The sequence below is a fragment of the Phoca vitulina genome, unplaced genomic scaffold (assembly GCF_004348235.1).
Source record: "Phoca vitulina isolate PV1807 unplaced genomic scaffold, GSC_HSeal_1.0 scaffold37, whole genome shotgun sequence".
NCBI classification, from domain to species: Eukaryota; Metazoa; Chordata; class Mammalia; order Carnivora; family Phocidae; genus Phoca; species Phoca vitulina.
The window spans coordinates 403,981-422,031 of NW_022589740.1; the positions used below are offsets into that span (position 1 = coordinate 403,981).

The window sequence follows — 18,051 nt, forward strand, 5'->3', positions numbered from 1 at the left end:
GACACCGTTGAAGAGAAGATCAAGCCATCAGTTTCTAGAAATTAAAGATACTATGTAAGATATTCAGTAGATAGGCAGAAATTCAAGCCTATCTATTTTACCTGATTCAGGAACACTTGGTCTGAGTCCTTCTGGAAGGTGAGCAGTGTTGGGGAAGGTGGATTTTGGAGGACACACCTGGGAACCCTGTGTCCCTCCTGTTACGAAAGGAGCGGAGGGGGTAGGATCAAGAGTCATAATATGGGAGATAATTCTGTGCAGCTCTCTCTAGATCGGTCAAGAGCTAGTTGAGGGGTGGTGAAAAACACAAGTCACAAGTTCCGGTGACATTTCTGATTGCAGGAACAAAGAAAATGCTAAAAGCAACTCTGAAAAACCAGTCAAAATGAAGAAGGATTGATTGGCACCTGACATCTGTAACTTGGAAAATGGGAGACAATGAAAATACTGTTTTCTGACACAGGCACTGAGGGGAGAAGGGTCTTGAAGCTGATGTGTAGACCAAGGTGGTTGGGGACGTGGGCACCAGGACAGCATCTGGAGGCCTGCAGGAACCTGTGCTTCCTCTCTGAACCCCGTCTGCGTCACCACAGGGTGTATTTAGAAAAATGACATGTCCACGAGATGGAAATGTTACAAGAAGCAACACAAATCTTTCCTTGTTTGTTTCTAAATAAGGTAATGTTTTAAAAAAGTTACTCAGATAATAACGAAAGGAAAAATAACAATTTAGAAGAGCAGTCCAAATTTGAGCAGCGTCAGGTGGGGTTACAATGTGCTGAGGTGTTTTTTTTTGTTTTTGTTTTTTTTTTAATTTTCCTTCTTTTACTAAGTTTTTTGCTTATTTATGGTCTTGCTAGAGCTAGGAAAGAGAAGGCATAGGTTTTGATTAATTGTGGATTTTAGTAGAAGAACGTTAAGTCTAAATGCAGCACTTCAGAGGTTAGAGGTAGCTTCTATAAGACCAGAGCTACACCACGTGCGGGGCACAGACGGAGGGAGACACGGGTGACGGCACAGTGCCGCACAGAGACGCACAACAGGGTGCTGGACCCGCCCAGGCGTCCCGTGGACGGCAGCAGGACTTGGGGCTTCCAGCTCCCTTAGCGAAGACAGAGGGAAGGACCGCTGTGTCCCGGGTAAGGGGTGCAGGGGCCGCTTTGGAGGGGACCACCCAGCAGCTCTGAGTCCCTTGTGGGACCCCGGGGAGGGAGGGGGCCTGTGCTGCTGCTGGACACAGCCGGGAAACACGGCGGAGCACGGTGCCCCGCTCCCTCCTCAGGAGCAGCTGTGGGCCACAGCAGCGACGCTTGTGAGTGTACGAGGGATGTGTGGCCGAGCATGCCGCTCTGCGTCTCCAGCTGACCCTCTGTGCTGTCACTGGCCAAGTTTAGGGTGGTTTTGTTGAGAATCATGGTTAACAGAAGATGTCCTGCCTCAGAGTCTCGGATAGAAACTTCTCTGGCTATGGTCTGTATTCTCCAAGGAGACAGAACAGGTGGTGATTGTGTGCGTGTGTGTGTGTAGGTGTGCGTGCACACGCACGGACATCCATTAGAGCCCAGGGAAGAGCTGGTGTTGTAGCTCCAGTCCGAGGGAAAATTGCATCTTCCTGTGAGAACACTTTTTCTTAAGACCTTCAACTGATTGGACGAGGCCCACCCACACTGTGTGTGGCCATCTGCGATTTCCATGAGTTTCTAGAAGAGTGCCTGCACAGAAAACACCTGGAGTAATGACTGACCACGTACCGAGTACTGTGGCCCAGCCACATTGACACTGGCACAGATGCTGTGCTGGCCTGTAATTTTGGTAGCGATGGCGGAGCGTTTGTGTGAATCACCGAAATGCTGCACAGGACTGCATTACTTCCTCGTTGGGGTTTGGGAGCCAGCCCCTCCCTTGCTGTGCAGAAAGCCTGACCCCGTACACAGTGTGCATCACTAAGACTTCTGCCTGGACGTCCCAAGAAGTAGGTGATGGATTGATGGAGGAGAAACGCCATGCTAGCAGGATTCCAGCCATTTCCCCACACGGCGCGCTTCCAGGGTCTGTGAAGAGGCCTGAGGTTCGCGGTCGTTGGGGTTGAGCATTGTTCGTAGCTGCAGGGCACAGACTCGGTGCTGCGCGGTGCTGACCTTCTGCTCTGCACCGAGCTGCACGCTGCAGAGTCTGGGGGCATCAGGGGGCTCCTTGCTGTGCGCATTTCTCAGTCCGGCTCTCATTCTCCTCTCCCCGTCAAATGAGGGGCTGTCGGTTTCAAATACTCTCCGTCCAGCTCTGCCTTGCTGCGCGCCCCTCTTTCCCATTCCCTGAGTTTGTGTGCCCTTGGAGGAGGCGCTCCCGGCCTGCAGTCAGCCTCTGCAGGAACTCCCGTGACTCCTTGGGAGGCGCTGGCAAGGACGTTCTTCCTGGGCCTTGGAGGTCAGCGGAGAGCCCTCGGCTCACATTTCCCTCCTGAGGACCTGACCCCGCCACTCTGTTGTCTGGTGGCCCCAGCATCACTGTCACATTCCCACTTTTCCCTACACGTGATGTGGTCCCTTCGCCCGGGTGCCCACAAGATGCTCTGTTCCCTGAAGTCCCTTTGTTTTACTAGAATGTTAGTGTCTGTGGTTGGGGGTCCACTTTCCCAGGGAGGCCTGTGCACATGTCCGTCTTCTATTTCGGGGAATTTTTCTTGAGTTGTGTTGGTGTTCTTCTGTTTTACGGAAGCTGGAGTTCGTGTCTGTCCCTGTCTTTCCGTGACTGTTTTGCCCCCGCCGTCCCCTTGTCCTCTCTCCCAGGTGTGCCCCACGGTGTCTATTGGCCGGGTTCCTCCAGTTTAGTCCTCATTTCTGGGTGCTTCTGTCTCTCCTTCCCTGTCCTGACCCCTTTTGTGTGCCTGACAGTGGGCAGATTGTCTTTGGACGTGCTTCCCTCCTGGTGCCGTTGTGAGGCCTCTCTGTGTGAGGAGGGCTGGGGCTCCCCTGACGGCTGTCCTCCCTGCCAAGCTCTGAGCCCCTCTGTACCCGTGAGGCCAGTGTGGGGTGTCTCCGTCATCCCTTCTGAGGCCCACCTCCTTTGTCTCCTGCGGCGCCATCCTGTTGGGAGCTGGGTTTGCTGGGTGCCTCCTGAGCCTTGCGGGGGGCGGGGGGCAGACCCGTGATTTCTGCTGTCCTCACAGCCCTGCACGAAGCCTCAGGACCCCTTCTTCAGCCCGATGTGAGACGGTTTCCTCCTGGGCCCTGTCCCCTCTGCTAACCTGGCCTCATCGGGCAGCCATGGTTTGCTGGACCCTGTTTGTCTCACAGAACCACTGGGTTTACCAGACTCGACTGTTTGACGTACATACCTCTGTAGCTTTAAATATTACAGCCAACAATAAATTGTTTTTCTTTTCAAGTTTGTGTGTATGCCACTCGCTAATTACTTGCCCTCACGGTGCAGCAGCTGAGAGCTTTCTGATCACCAGAGGTTCTCGCGGAAGCGCGGGCAGGGCATGGCCCTGGCCCTGGCCCTCAGCTTGTATTCATGCCCAGCCGGTCCCTTGTGTGCAGACTCCTAGGTGGAACCAGGATTCCTTCCCTGATCCCAAGACCCACGTGTACTGCTTGTAAACATCGTGTGTAGATTTTTCAGTTGTTAATGATCCGGGAAGAATGTGGTTTGGTGTTGCTGCAATAATTTTTACATTACATTAAGTATTTGTCACAAATGCAAGTGTGTAAGATTCTGTGTTTTCTAGAGATAACCGAAGGTACAACGTGGGGATGCCAGCCGGCCTGGACTACTGGCTGGGGGAATGGGGGAAGCAGCTCAATGTCTTGTTTTTTCTCACTGATTAAGGTGGTGGGGGCTTGTGGCGTGGACCCTGGAGTGGGTGAGATGGAACGTTTGCACATTTCCGTTGGACGAGGAACGGGTTCATGTGCATGTGTACATATTTCACGCGCTCAGCCCTTCTCTTTCTATGATTAACTGGGATCGTTGTGAATTGACTCATGAGCGGGAACGCGAATGCTGAGAACGCTGTGCTCGTGCTCACTATGAGGGCTGAGGTTGCCACCCGCAGTGGTGCTCTTCCCGTCCACAGTGCGTGCATGGGGAGCCCTGTGGCCAGCACGCCGTGTGCACACACGGTGACCCCGAGGGCTCGCCTGGAGGCACCTGGACTGGGAGTGTGGCCCCATTAGCTGGCGTGGGCCTGGGATAACCCGTAGGAGAGCATGCTGGCTAGCGGTAGCGTTGGATCGAGGGGTGCGTACTTCTGAGATGATCCCTTACGTGTGTATATGTGTGAATGCAGAAAACATCGGAGCAGTGTGGGGCCGAGCAAACCTGTTTCCCAGCCCCGGCGGAACATCGTAGGCTGCAGGATTCAGCATGGGTGGAAGGAGGGGAGTGGCCCTGTCACCCAGTGGAAAGGAACCGTTCTGGACCAGGTGCCTGTAAATCCTTCTTTGTATCTTATAAAATACGATGGATTTGACTGTGTTTATGGACTAGAACTTAATAAAGATGAAAGAGTTTCTGCGCTCGAAGTCCTCCCTGATAGAGTTGGTAAGTTCTCTTTATTATTTGTGCATTGTATGCTTTAAAAATGATTATTGAAATGGATGCTTTTTTATTATTCTTTTGCATTATTGGTATTTTTATTTTTACTGGAGTGCAAGCACTCCAGATACGTAATTAAGTCACTAAAACCACAGTTCAAGGAACTGTGAGGGATATAAAGATGTATGAAGTTATTGCTGAAGAAACTGACAGTCTGATAATGTCTGACATGGTTATTTCCCACATTTTGCTCACTGTTCATGTGGACTCTGATGGGTAAGAATATTTTCTTATTAGCTCAAATATGCTGTGTAGTTATTTCATCCGATTATATAGTAGTTTATGCCTTTATTTTAGAATCCTTATGTGAAGTATATCTCACAGTGTGTGTTATTACATAAGTGATCGTTGCCCTTTCAGCCATAATTCAGGCCGCCAGAACCCGTGGGCTTGAATACGCATTCTTGTTGTTTGCACAGTGACTGGGGAAGTGAGCAGCCCTTTCTTTTGTGAAGTGTCATACAAATGTGCTTCACCTTCATAACCTAGTTCTTTAAGGTGTAAGGTGTCAGTTAATAATAATGACTGATTGTATCTTTAAGAATAAAGTAAAATGTTATTGTTACGGTCAGCAGGATGCATGCACGTTAACCTTACTTTCTTCAGCGTGTTCACTTGGAAATGTTTTCTGACAGCGTTGCTGCTCGTGCACGAGCGCTGGTTTATGCTTTTGGGATGGTCTTTAGAAGAAGCCTCCGAGTTAACAGACCCAGTCCCGGCAGAGGTGGACTTGGAGGGGTAGAAGCGTGGGGTCGGGTTGTCAGGTGAGGGAGCTCTTCAGTCCCTCTGTCCCCTTTGTTTTTGCCACTGTGCTCTTGGGACCCACGCGCTTCCCCAGCATGTTAACTTTGTCAGAGCAGCATGTATTTTGTTGGTGTTGCCGTATCCTGTGTAAATGCTGCTCAGTTCTCACTGAAGTCTTGCTTTCCATCTTCTTTATCCATTATGAAAGGTAACTCATTGTGCAGCGTTGCATTTCTGGCTTCTGTCACATCTTACTATTCTCTGGGCCACTGGACCCTCTCTCTTCCTCCTGAGGCATATCGTCAGTTTCCTCTTGATCTTGACGTTCGCCCATTTCCAACGTAAGAAATGCACATTGAAGAGTCTTACCTGCAGGTCTTAAAAAATGTCCAAACCTTCATCTCCATTGTTTGTAGGAAGTAATTATCATATATTCTTCTGATCCAGAAGTTTAGTCTGCATCTCTTCTGGGGCGAGACTGTCAGCCCACGTGAGGTTTACTGCATTTTGCTGTGTGTCCTGTGCCCGTTTTCCTGAGTTCTTCTGCCTTTGTAAGGACAGAAAAAACCCTTTTATCTTGGTAAAAACGTGGTTTGACCAAACCAGAATACCCCCAAATCTTTAAGTATCTCTGGTGATGGACTTCAGAGTTGCCTAATGTTTTGCTTTGTAGTTCCCAGCAGGAGATAGGGGTTGCTTTTGTAAACAGCAGAGCATTTTAAAAAGGAAATCCAAAGGCTTCTATACAAACCAGCAGCAGATCATGTGCTGACTATGGTTTGCCCTGCGATCCCGCAGTCTGGAAGTTCTGTGGCCTTCACGTACACTCCACGTGGGAAGGCGGCAGCGTTGCATAACTCAGCAAACAGTCATCTTCTGTGTGGGACCAGACTGTGTGTTGGTAAAGGAGCCATTTGAAGACTGACAGATTGTTTTATTTTGGTGAAAAAAAAACACGTGACCTGAAATTTACTGCCTTGACCATTTTTAAGTGTCCGTAATTCAGCTAGTTTAAGTGCATTCACACTGCTGTGGAGCACATCTCCAGATCTCTTCATCTTGTCAGTCTACAGCTCTGTCCCCATTAAACGGCAGCCCTCCTCCCCGGCCCCCGCCTCCACGCTTCTACTCTGTTTCCATGAAGTCGGTCACGTTCCATACCTCTGAAGCGGGACTGTAGAGTACGTGTCTTCCAGTGATGGGCTGCTTCCTCAGCACAGTGTGCTCAGGGCTCGCCGAGTCTAGCTGGTGGCAGCATCTTCTTCCCTCTCAAGGCCGCGTGACCCTGCGTGGCACGTGTGCACCCCTTCATCCGTGGATGGACGACTGGGCCGCTCCCACCGTTGGGCTGCCGTGGGTGGTGCTGCCGTGAACGTGGCGGTCAGATACTTCTCCGGGCCCCTGCTTTCCTTTCCCTGGAGGAGAGTCCCAGAAGTGGAATCCCGTGTTGGATTTTCTGAGGAGACTCGTGCTGTCTTCCACAGTGTGGGTAGCATTTTGCGTTTCCAGCCGCAGTGCACAGGGCTCCAGTTTCTCTACCACGCTCACCAGCCCTTGTCCTTCACTGTGGGTTTGGGTTTGCATTTCCCTGACGATTAGTCATGTCAGGTATCTTCTCACATGCTTTTCGGCCACTTGTCTGTCATCTTTGCAGGAATGCCTGTTCGGGGCCTTTGCCCAGGTTGTAGTCGGGTTAATTAATTTTTGTTGCTGCTGAGTTGTAGGAGTTCTGTACATGTTTTGGAGAGAGTGAGTTTTCATGTGACAGTGTGACAGGTTTGCTGGTAAGGATTTCCGATTCTGCACCGCAGTTCACTGCTGAAGAGCTGTTACGTCACACGGGAGCTCTGCAGTTTCCCGAAAACACTAACGGAAAACTCCCTTTTCAGCAGCAGGTCTTTGTGAAGCTGGATTTTGTACATGACCCCAAAGAGCATGTCACAGGTTGACTGCAGAAGCAGACAGGAGAGTCTGGATGTCCGTCTGTAAAGCTGGGCATCAGAAATGTAAAACCACACCACACTGCCGACTGAGTTTTTATTAGAAAGTATAGTTATTTTTCATTAGAAATACATTTTGTGGATTTGTCATTTATAATTTCTAACACACTGGATTCTGATAGTTATTCGCGTAGAGAAGGGCACTTGTGGGTCTTCAGGAATTTTTGAGCATTGTATAGGAGTGCGGAGATCGAGAAGTTTGAGAGCTTTTGAAACTAGTAGGCTTTGCTTTAGTGTGCAGTGGGGAGTTTTGTGTAATTTTGGAGAATTACTGCATATGTAAGTAGGGAGAACCACCATATGTGTTTACAGTGTCCCTCTGATAAAATTGGGTAGCAGTATCTTTAGCAAGAAATTACAATCTGTGTTCCTTTGAATTTTATTTTAACAGAAATAGAAGCACTTGCGAATGAGTAAAATAGAAGTGCTGATTGTTTTTAAAGACATTTGTCTAAAACGTGGGGACCAGAAAAAGCTTAAAATCATTAGGATCCTCCGTAATTTTCCCAGTATTAATAAAAGGAAGGCTGTGATTTTCCGCCTGCCTCTTAACACAGAACAGGACTGAGGAATAGTTTGTACGGCAGGTGTTGATGCCCTGTGATCTCCGTGTTGGGAAGCAGACGGGCAGGGCCCTGCTTTTGTCAACGGTGTCTGCACGTGGTGGCTGGTGTCATTAGGGAAGACAGTGGGAGGAGGCGACTGGTGGCTGGTGATCCCGCAGATGGGGGAGCCTGGTGGGGAGAAGGGAGAGGCCCGTGGGGGCGGGGACAGGCCAGGAGGGGAGGCTTGCAGGCCCAGGGAAGCAGTTTGTTCCTCACATGACCAAGCGGAAGCACTGGGGCATTTCGTGTCAAAGCGCAGGCTGGTGTGACCGTCATGAGGCACGGTCTGGTCGCTGTGGGAAACAATGTGGACGTGAGAGTAACCTCTCAGGCCTGGCATGGGTGGCATTGCTTAGTTTTCATCCCTGGCATGTGGTTACGTAGGTGTTAATAGAGAGAAGGTGAGTGAGCGTGCGTGGGAACGCTCCTGTTTTGGAATTCTGCAAGAAGGCGGTCATTACCGCAACTACAAAGTAACTGTTAATACCAAAACACACTGTGTACCTCCGACAGACCATTGAAGTTCCAGTTTACCACAATACCAAGGGCAGAGGAGTTTAGGAAGACTCACAGAAGAATAGCAGGTTCTCTCAGGAGCTGACTTGGGACGTGACGGTGCCCGTGGGATCCCGTGGTCTGGGCCCCACAGGGGTGCTGGTGTGGTGCACGGACAGCCCTTCAGGCTGCCCCCTTGCATGAGCTCAGTCTTCACGGTACGTACCCGGTAAAACCCCGTGTGAACCGTTGTTTGCTTCTTGTCCCCAGCGACCTCTCGAATCAGCGATGCACACCTGGCCGACACGATGATCGGCAAGGCGGTAGAGCACATGTTTGAGACGGAGGACGGCTCCAAGGATGAGTGGAGGGGGATGGTCCTAGCACGTGCCCCCATCATGAACACGTGGTTCTACATCACCTACGAGAAGGACCCTGTCTTGTACATGTACCAGCTCTTAGATGATTATAAAGAAGGCGACCTTCGCATTATGCCCGATTCTAGTAAGTGTGTATTGACAGCCTTTATTTCTGTTAATTCCAGAGGAACTTGAATTTTAGAACGAGATGTTTGATGAACTGTTTTGTAGATGTATCTTGTTTTGATTACTAGGGTCAAGTGATTATTCTTTGAGTCCTGCACCAAGCATAAGTTGTGAGACTTTGCACCTTTTGCCGAGTAGATGTGCTGTTCTGGGCTGTGGACTTGGCATGGGTGGAGTATGGCGGGCCCCTCTCGTGTGGCTTCCTTCACTCAGCTCACCATTTTCAAGGCTCCTTGTGTTGTGACATGAGTTAGTGCTTTATCTCTTCTCATGCCAGATACAGTGGCACCGTGTGCACATGTGTTCATCTGTCCAGGATGGGTGTGTGGGTCGTCCACCCCTTGCTGATTATGAAGGATGCCGTGGTAGACCCTTGTGCACAGGTTTCTGAGTGGATGTTTTCAGTTCTCTTGGGTGCATACCGAGGAGTGGGATTGATGGGTCTGTGTCACTGTTGAATTGTTTGGGGGACCCCTGCACCCTTCTCCACGTGCATTGACCGTGTGTGAGGGTTCTGACACAAACACGTGTTAACTGACGTTTTCACTCTAGCCGTCCTTGTGGTTGCGAAATGCTACCTCATCGTGGGCTTGGTTTGCATTTCCCTGATCACTAAAGACGTCAGGCATCCTTTTGTGTGTTATTGGCCATTTCTGTGTCTTTTTTTTTTTTTTTTTTAAGATTTTATTTATCTGTTAGCACAGAGGGAGAGGGAGAAGCAGGCTCCCCACTGAGCAGGGAGCCTGATGTGGGACTCGATCCCAGGACCCTGAGATATGACCTGAGCTGAAGGCAGACGCCTCACCAACTGAGCCACCCAGGCGCCCCGGTTCTGTGTCTTCTTCGGAGAGAAGTCTGTCAGAGTCTGGGTCTCTCTGCGGGTCTCCTGACCCATGTAGGATTTGCAGACACTTTCTCTTATTCTGTGGGTTTCTGTTCACTTTATTGGTGGTGCTCTTTGAAGCACAGAAGTTTTTAATTGTGATGAAGTCCAATTTGTTTTTTCTTTTGTAACTCGTGCTTTCATTTCGGTGTTGTGTCCAAGGCCGTAAACGATGTACCTCTTCGTTTTCTTCTGCGAGTCTTAATAGGTGTTGCTGTTACATTTTGATCTTTCATAACGTGTCGAGTTAATTTTTATGATGTGGTGGAAGGGTCCCCCTTCATTCTTGTGCACACTGACTGAGCACCATGTTGTGGAAAGACCGTTCTTTCCTTGCTGGGTGGTTTTGGCGCCCGTGGTGAAAGGGAGCTGGCCGCAGATGGACGGCTGTGCTCCTGTCTGTGGGGCACGTGCCGTACTCGGTCACGCGGCTCTGAAGTAAGCGTTGACCTTGGGAGGTGCTGAGTCCTACTTTGTTCTGTCCCAGAATTGTTTTGACTCTTTTGGGTCCACGGCAGTTTCATGAATTTTGAAACCAGTTTGTCAGTCTCTGCAAAGAGGTCAGCTGGGATTCGGATGGGGATTGTGCTGAACCTCTGACCATCGTGACACCGCGAAGCCTTCTGACCCAGGAGCGTGGGTACTTTTCCACTTATTGAGAGTTAAGGATTTCTATCAACAGTGTCTTGTAGTTTTCAGAGTATTAGTTTTATACTTCTTTTGTTAGGTTATTCCTAAATATTTTGCTCTTTTTGATGCTGTTATGAATGGAATTATTTTCTTACTTCCATTTTTGGGTAAGCCTGTTCTTTTTTAAACTATTCCATAGGCTTCCCTCCAGCACTGGGATCCCTGGGCCTGGACGGGGTGACGGGCAGACGCTTGATACGCGAGCGGGGTGTCAGCACATGTCGGGGTCTTCCGTCAACAAGGCAGGCAGTGAACCTGCTTTCACAGTGCTCATCCGGCCCTGACTCTCCACCTTCTTTCTTTGTCTTAGGCTTTGTGTATTTTCCTCATATATCTGTCAAGGGAAGTATTTATACAGGCAGGAGTTTAATGATGAGGAGAGTGTTCCTTAAAAGCATTTCTCCAGTCTGTATGAAGTTGATTTTTGACTTTTCTGTAGAGACAGCTCCGCAGTGAGAACTGTTGGCCTTGCTTGGGAAAGCATAGGGGCGTTGGGACCGCCCGCGGCGTCTCCCGGGCTCCTCACCCACCCGCTAAGTGGTTTAGCGAGTGTGGACGTGCAGCGGCCACGGGAGATGCTGCCCTGGTGCTGGGAGCTCGCAGGGGCCTCCGTGTGAGGCCCTTGAATCTTGGCTCAGTAGTGAAATGCCTGGCCGTCGCGTCTTTGGAATGCTCTGTAAACGGGCAGCACCCCGAAAGCATGGTGGGCTGGCGCCGCTGCCGAGGAAAGAGCAGTTTTGAAGAGAGAACTTGAGCTTCGGGTTCGACGTTGCTTCCCTGCTCAGGAGAACTGAGGACCAGTAGACTCGGGCATGTGGCCGGCGGCGTGCGTGACGTCAGCTCCGGCGGTCAGAGAGGCGGGGTTAGGGTTGTGTCCACCGTGAGGGACAGACACATGCTCGGGGCCACAGCAGGCTGTGTGTGAGGCTTGGGGTGCTCTGTGAGCGGCCTGGGGTAAAGCAGGACCCACCGCCCCCGGGGCATCTGGAAGCCCTCTGCTGCTCCTTGCAAAAGAGCTCGCCCCACGCACGACCTGCAGGGGTTTCTTGAGAGGGTGGTAGCCACTCAGCCCATCCCCCTGCCCATCGGGTCTGCTGCTGGCAGGGGGGCGGTGTGCTCTGGTTCCTGTGCTCCGAGAACACCTCGTAGCCCCTGCCGGCTCAGGGCAGCGCTCTCCGGTGCGCAGGCTTTGCTGGGGACCGTCTGACGGGCGCGGGTGCCTCTGCCATCCCGGAGGTCCTGTCGTGATTAGTCTGGGAAGGGGTTCCCTCGGCACCTGTCTTCAGAGCACAGGAAGTCTTACTCGTCAGCTGGGATAGGAAGACCATGTGTGCTGCAGTGAACGTGGGGAGAAGGAAGGTTTCAGGAGTCAGAGGGAAAAGACCAGGCGTGTGTTGAAGAGAATGGCATGTTCTCAGTGTCCCAAGAGGTATTGTCTGTTTTGAAGGCCTGTTTCAAAGTCACTCCAGCTTACTTTGGAGAAGTTCTGTGCATCTAGACTTTTCCGTGGCCTTTCCTTGCTTCATCCTCTCAGACGGTCTCAGTTGTAATTAAACACAAGCCATGGGGATTTCTGGTTATGATTTTCAAAATCCTTGACATGCCTACATCCTGGGGTGGGGGGCGGCACACTGTTTTTGTAAATAAAGTTTTATTGGCACACAGCCACACCTTTCATTTCTGCACACTCTCTCGGCTGTTCTCACGGGACTGGCAGGGCCGAGCAGTTGGTGCAGAGACCATATGTCCTCGAGCCTCTGGCCCTTGAAGGAAAAGTGGCCTGACTCTTGCTCTAGATAATTTGGATGAATCCAGATGTTAACGTTTTAAAAAATTATTATTAAAATAGACATGTGAGTTGGTACATATGTAAAAATTGACTTTAAATTCTTTCTTCTCCCCTCTTTAATGCAGATGATTCTCCTCCAGCAGAAAGGGAACCGGGAGAAGTTGTGGACAGCCTGGTAGGCAAACAGGTGGAATATGCCAAAGAGGACGGCTCTAAAAGGACTGGCATGGTCATTCATCAAGTGGAGGCCAAACCGTCTGTCTATTTCATCAAGTTTGATGACGATTTCCATATTTATGTCTACGATTTGGTGAAAACATCCTAGATGTCATCATGAACTTGGCCAAATTTGTGGAACTATTAAATGTATAATTTGTAGACATAAAGACTTGATTGCTTTCCAGTTTAATGAAAGCTTAAATGTCCCTGCGAACCCACAATCTCTGCCAGCAGAACTGGTTTTGTTCTGAATAGTACAGATTTATGTGAACACAAAGCATTTTGTGTAAGGAACTCCTTCCTCTTACGAGAAGTCTCTGTGTCTGGAGGGGAGTTAGGGCAAGTTTGGTCAAGTTAAGCTAGCGTCGCGGTCGTGTAGACTGGCCTGGATCGCCCCCAGCTCCCCGGCACCGTAGTTCTCCCCGTCTGCTGCCACACTGCGAGCTTAGTCTGGTACTGTTGGTACCGCCTTCTTTGTTGAGACGTATGCACCTCGCTCTCCCTGTCCACATCTGTGTGTGTCCATAAGCACCACACACACACACACACACACATGCGCACATGCACGCACACACACACACACTTCCTTGGCAGTCCGTTCTCTGTGGATTGGGGCGGGGGTTCAATAATACTCTCCAGTTAACAGGAGTGCTTGTCCTGAGTCAGTCCGATTTCGTATATTACTGCTGTTTATTTAAAAGTAAATGTGGGCACAGGAGACACACAGGGACGTGCGGCGTGTTTTGGAAGTCAGAAGTTCAGACACCTTTTTAGTCTGGAGGCATTAAACCATGAGTCCAAATAGGAATCATTTGTGAACAGTTGCTGGACCCACATTAGAATTTAACAAAACAGTTAGGAATCTGGGTAAAAAGCTGCCTTTAATTTCTAAGCTTTGTAAATTTTTGTTTACATTTTTTATCCTAAGTACTTTTTTTGTTTTAAAGCAAAGCCCAGGTACTTGGTCCACACGGTGTGATTCCGGTGTGTTTTGGACGGCACAACTGGTCCGTTAATTTGTACCTCGGCAGTCTGGATTCTGGTGCGTGGGTTTAGAGGCGGCAGTGCATCAGTGGTGTGTGTGGATGGGGTGAGTTCCTGGCAGGACCTAGTGCTCTGATATTAGAAACACAAGCTTGGGAGTGGCATTGCTGCCTTCTGACAAGTTCTCTGGGACACTTTTATTTTTATTACTGTTCTTACTGATACATGGTTGTGGTCAGAAGGCTTTTCCCCGCAGAGAATATCTAGACACGTAACAGCCTGCATCCCCTGACGCCTTCTGTGGTGCTGGGCGCGCTCGGCTCCCCGTGTGCTGCTGACGTGGACTCTTCCGTCATCGCGCTAGCTTCTGGGTGTGACTGTGGCCCTTGGCCACGCAGCCCTTTCGTGGCTTGCTCCTGCGAGGTTGTTTTGACCGAAATAGAACCATAGACGTGGTTGGGGTGGTGGCGACACGGCCATCTGTCACTTTGTTTTGGATGAGCCCTGATGGTTTGGGAGCCAGGAGAGTGGCAGGACGGGGATCCAGTCTCTTGTGGAGATGGGAAAGCTTGCCTCAGTGTCGGGCAGAAGGCTGAATGCGCACGTCGTCAGCCAACTACCAGCAGTCCGTGTGGCCTCTGTCGTGGCTGTGCTCAGTATTGGAGATTCTGTCGTTGGTGACCTCACTGCGCGTGGCCCGAGTGGTGCCCCGCTTCGCCTTCCGGAAGGCTGTGCATTGTCATGCTGTTGGGTGGTGACCTCGCGCTCGAGAAGTGCAGCGCCTCACCTCGGGCGGCAGGGGGAGCTTGTCCAGCTCTGCGCTCCCCCCGCGGTGAGTGCTGGTCTCACGCTGCTCCTGCTCGAACAGGCGTCGTGCCGCACGTCTGTCTGGCTCTGGTCAGGGTCCCTGCATGCCCGTTTCCAGGCTGAGCCCGGCTCCCCGAGCGCAGGCGAATGCGTGTGCCCCGAGAGTGGGGGCGTCTGGCGCGTGCACGGTGCGAACGTGGCGCAGTGGCTTCGGACTGAAAACCAGTGCTCTTTGGAAGTGTCCTGAGGGTTGGGCAGTGGAAACCTTTGCAGCCTCACTGAATGACTTGCGTTGTGGTTTTCCTGCGAGTTCCTTTAGCACTTTCAACACCACATGGTCTGCCACTCTCCAGATGAATGTGACACGTCACGATCACCATTATTTTCATCATTGTTCCATTTGTTGCCTTTAGGGTGGAAGGAAGGGGAAGGGGCTTTTTGTTGTTTTCCTTTTTTCCCGTTCTCTTTTCTTTTGGTGGCTTAACCCACACTTGCGCGGTGACTGATTCCACTCCCTCGCCCGGTACTTCAGGCTTCGTTCTAGGCTCACGTTTCAGATCTGCATGCATTGCTTGCCTTTTCCTGGTATCAGAATGTTGGTTCCTTGTTCGAGGAGCCCAACATGAGTTTCCAAAATTACCGTGGGACTTGTGAGTGCACAAGCCCTGAACCTGTATAAAATGTCCCGCCTTCCTCACTGACCTGCTATCGTGTTCCCGTGTCGTGTGCGCGTGACGTCCGGCTGCCACGTGAAGCTTCCGAGGAGAACCTTAAACGCAGACCATCCTTTTTTGCATGCTCTATTCTAAGTAGGATGTTCAATGTAACTAACTGAACTTGCATGTGAAAGATATTTAGGTTTTTTGTTTTCTCTCTTTGTTTTTATTTGTTTTCAGTTCTCTGTATATTGCTTCCTGTGCCGTTGTAGTGGTCGTAGGATGAAAATGCGCTGGTGGCACCGCGCAGTGCCGGCAGAGGGTGGTTCCCCAGCTCTGTCTGTCGTGCAGCATTTGAAGGGACTGTGCATGCTCGAAGCGCTCGCAGTCACCTCTAAGCCAGAGTTCATTCCTATTCCTCTTTTACGTGCCAAACCCCGAAGTGCATTGGGCTCGAATCTCTGAGCGCTCTGGACCCATTAGAAGACTGTTCTGATTGTCACAAATTGTAGTGCCTGAAAACATGCGTAAGCTGATTGTCTTAAAAAAAAGAAAGAAAGAAAGAAAGTTCTCCAAAGACAAAACAGGAACAATTATTATAACAAATAATTATGGTCGAAATGTCTGTGGTTCCTTGGAAATGCTGCGCTTTTTGTATTTCCACCATTAGTGCGGTGTGAGCGGATGTGTATAGTTCAGAGGTCTTCGTGTTCGCATCTTACAATTAGGTAAATGACCTCATCTTTCAGGCTTGAATTCATTTTTAATTTTAATTTTATTTTATACAATGTGTAGACCGTTCCCTGTTCTCTGCATTTAGAAGTATAAACAATATAAATCTGTTAATTCTGTAAGTAATTTTTATAATTATGATGTAACTCTATCCTATCCTTAAAACATTTAAAATAAACCCTTTATGTGCAACTTCTGACTGTAAATTTTGTGCTCATGAGCAAAATGTGTTGTTGTTAAACCTGCTTCTGGAAGTTTTTTAAAGTTTAAGATTTTAAGTAACCTTTTCCCCTCTCCACCACATGTAAACCGTCCAAAGCACGCAGAAACGGAAGGAGGTCGAACTTCTCCTCGCATATGGTAACACTTGGTCGTCCCCAAAGGGAGAGGGGCAGTGAGCGGTGTCCTAGAGCCATTCTGTAGTGGATTGCCATTAAGGAGAAAATTTATCATAAAGTTTTAAACTTGATTATTTTAAATAGAATTAAATAATGTGTATTTTATACTTTCACATCTAGGTTTGCTTTATATACTGCCTGTAATGTTGTTAATACTCGAGCACCCACGAGTGAGAGTGTAGGGAAGATCTCCGTTTCCCGGTGGTGGGATGAGGAAGCGAAGGTCACGCCACTGACGGGTGCGTGTTCTGTGCTTTATCTTCCTGGGAAATTTTAACCAGTGAGGTAAAAAGTAGATCCCTCATGTGCCTTTAATTAGATTTGTGTTTCGATGTTTGCCCGCTGAGTTGGGCCCGTGAATCACGTGGTTAAGGCTGGGGCTGGGGGAGGCACGGGCAGGTGTGGGACAGGGACGACCAGCGCCCGCCCGTGGGAGGCCCGATCTCATGCCCTCCTCCTGACACGCACCAGCCCTCCTGCCCCTGCAGGTGCAGCTTGGGAAGCGTGTTCCCTAAAAGGACAGCAGATTTCGTGGGAAGGTTGGCGGTCACCGGTCGCTGTCCATAGGCCAGCGAGTGCGTCTGTTGGAAGCAGCCCTGCTTGGAGAATTGTGGGTGGGCCTGCCCGTTCAACCGTCCTCAGCGTAGCCACGAGCTGGTAGTGAGTAAAGTGTGGCAGATGCTGCGCAGCCCTTGGCCGTTGCCGAGTGGGACCCCTGGTCGGGGGGAGGCGCACCTTTCGTCCGCGGCGCCCGTGAGGGAGGCGTGGGGGCACATGTGGGGTCCAGGACAACAGCGGCCTCGGCGCGGGGGCCCAGAGAGCCCACAGCCCAGCCGTCTCTGCAGGCACTTCTGTGACCTTCCTTCCCAGGTCAATGGCAAAACGTGTTGTCTTGTCTTCCAGTTATGCTGAAGAAATCTGCATTTCCGTCACAGGACTGTGGGAACTATTTTGTGTTTCAGAGATACTTTAAACATGTCTTTACATTAATATTCTTGTAAAACCTGGACTTCTTAACGCCCGCAGTACACGGTCTCACACGTAAAGTCTAGCACAGGTTTGTCCTATGTCCTGTTTGTAAGCGCTCAGGCCACCAAGTCTCAGAGAATTAGGGGAGTCTTTGAATTACTTCTGCAGACGCTCTCAGGCTCTGTCTCCCTCGTATTGGCCATAAAACCCTTCAGCTAAGGTGACTCCATGGCAGACGGTTTTAGGGTTATTGGCCTGGCACATCGTTTTGCCTAAAAATGACCCTGCCTTCTTTCTGCGTAGTTTTTTCCTGAGGACCAGGGGGCGCATTGATCCCTGCCAGCCCAGGCGCCAGGACGTGTGGGCCCTGGCTCGCCTTTCTTTTTTTGCGCTGGCCGTTCCCATCTGGTGAGTAGGCTGCCGTCTGCCATGTGGGCACGTCCCTGCGCCGCTCACCTCTGCGCCGTGGACTCGGGTGCTCGGGGAAGGACCCAGAACCCTTCACGGGATCAGCACATGCACGTAACTTTGAAACTCTGTCTTGGTGTTGGAACAGCTGCGGCAGATGTGACGTGAACAGGACAGAGGCAGGCCTTGGCGCTAACGCAGAGCTTGCGACTGCGGACTGGAATTCTGCATTGTGCGTGGACTGTGGGTGCAGACTGCAAAAGGAGCTTTAGAGCTCTGCGTCGATCTTGTGTCCCGCGGGTGCGTGAGCGATCTGGTAGCTTCTGCCCAGGCGCTGTGTGCGCGTACGTGACAGGCGGTGGGCGTCCCCACCAGGGCGACGAGAGGGGCTCTCGTCCCGGAAGTTGTTCTTCCCTGGGGAGTGCGCGTGCGCGTGTGTGTGTTACGCACCGGGGACCTTATTTTAGCAAACTGTTGCTTTGGTTTGTCCCGTAATGCTAACGTCCCATCGTGTTCACCCCTTGGTTGTGT

At 50.5% G+C, this 18,051-nt stretch overlaps 1 protein-coding gene across 2 annotated transcripts in view; it reads left to right on the forward strand.

The window, feature by feature from the left end:
• SPIN1 (spindlin 1) overlaps window positions 1-15,590 on the forward strand; it is a 75,301-nt gene extending 59,711 nt beyond the window's left edge. For both annotated transcript variants that reach the window (XM_032427678.1, XM_032427677.1), the window contains exons 4-6: window positions 4,289-4,542; window positions 8,711-8,944; window positions 12,473-15,590. In XM_032427678.1, coding sequence (XP_032283569.1) covers window positions 4,289-4,542; window positions 8,711-8,944; window positions 12,473-12,672 — 688 coding nt within the window. In that variant the 3' untranslated portion in view covers window positions 12,673-15,590. The remainder of the gene's footprint in view (window positions 1-4,288; window positions 4,543-8,710; window positions 8,945-12,472) is intronic.
• The last annotated feature ends 2,461 nt before the right edge of the window (window positions 15,591-18,051 follow it).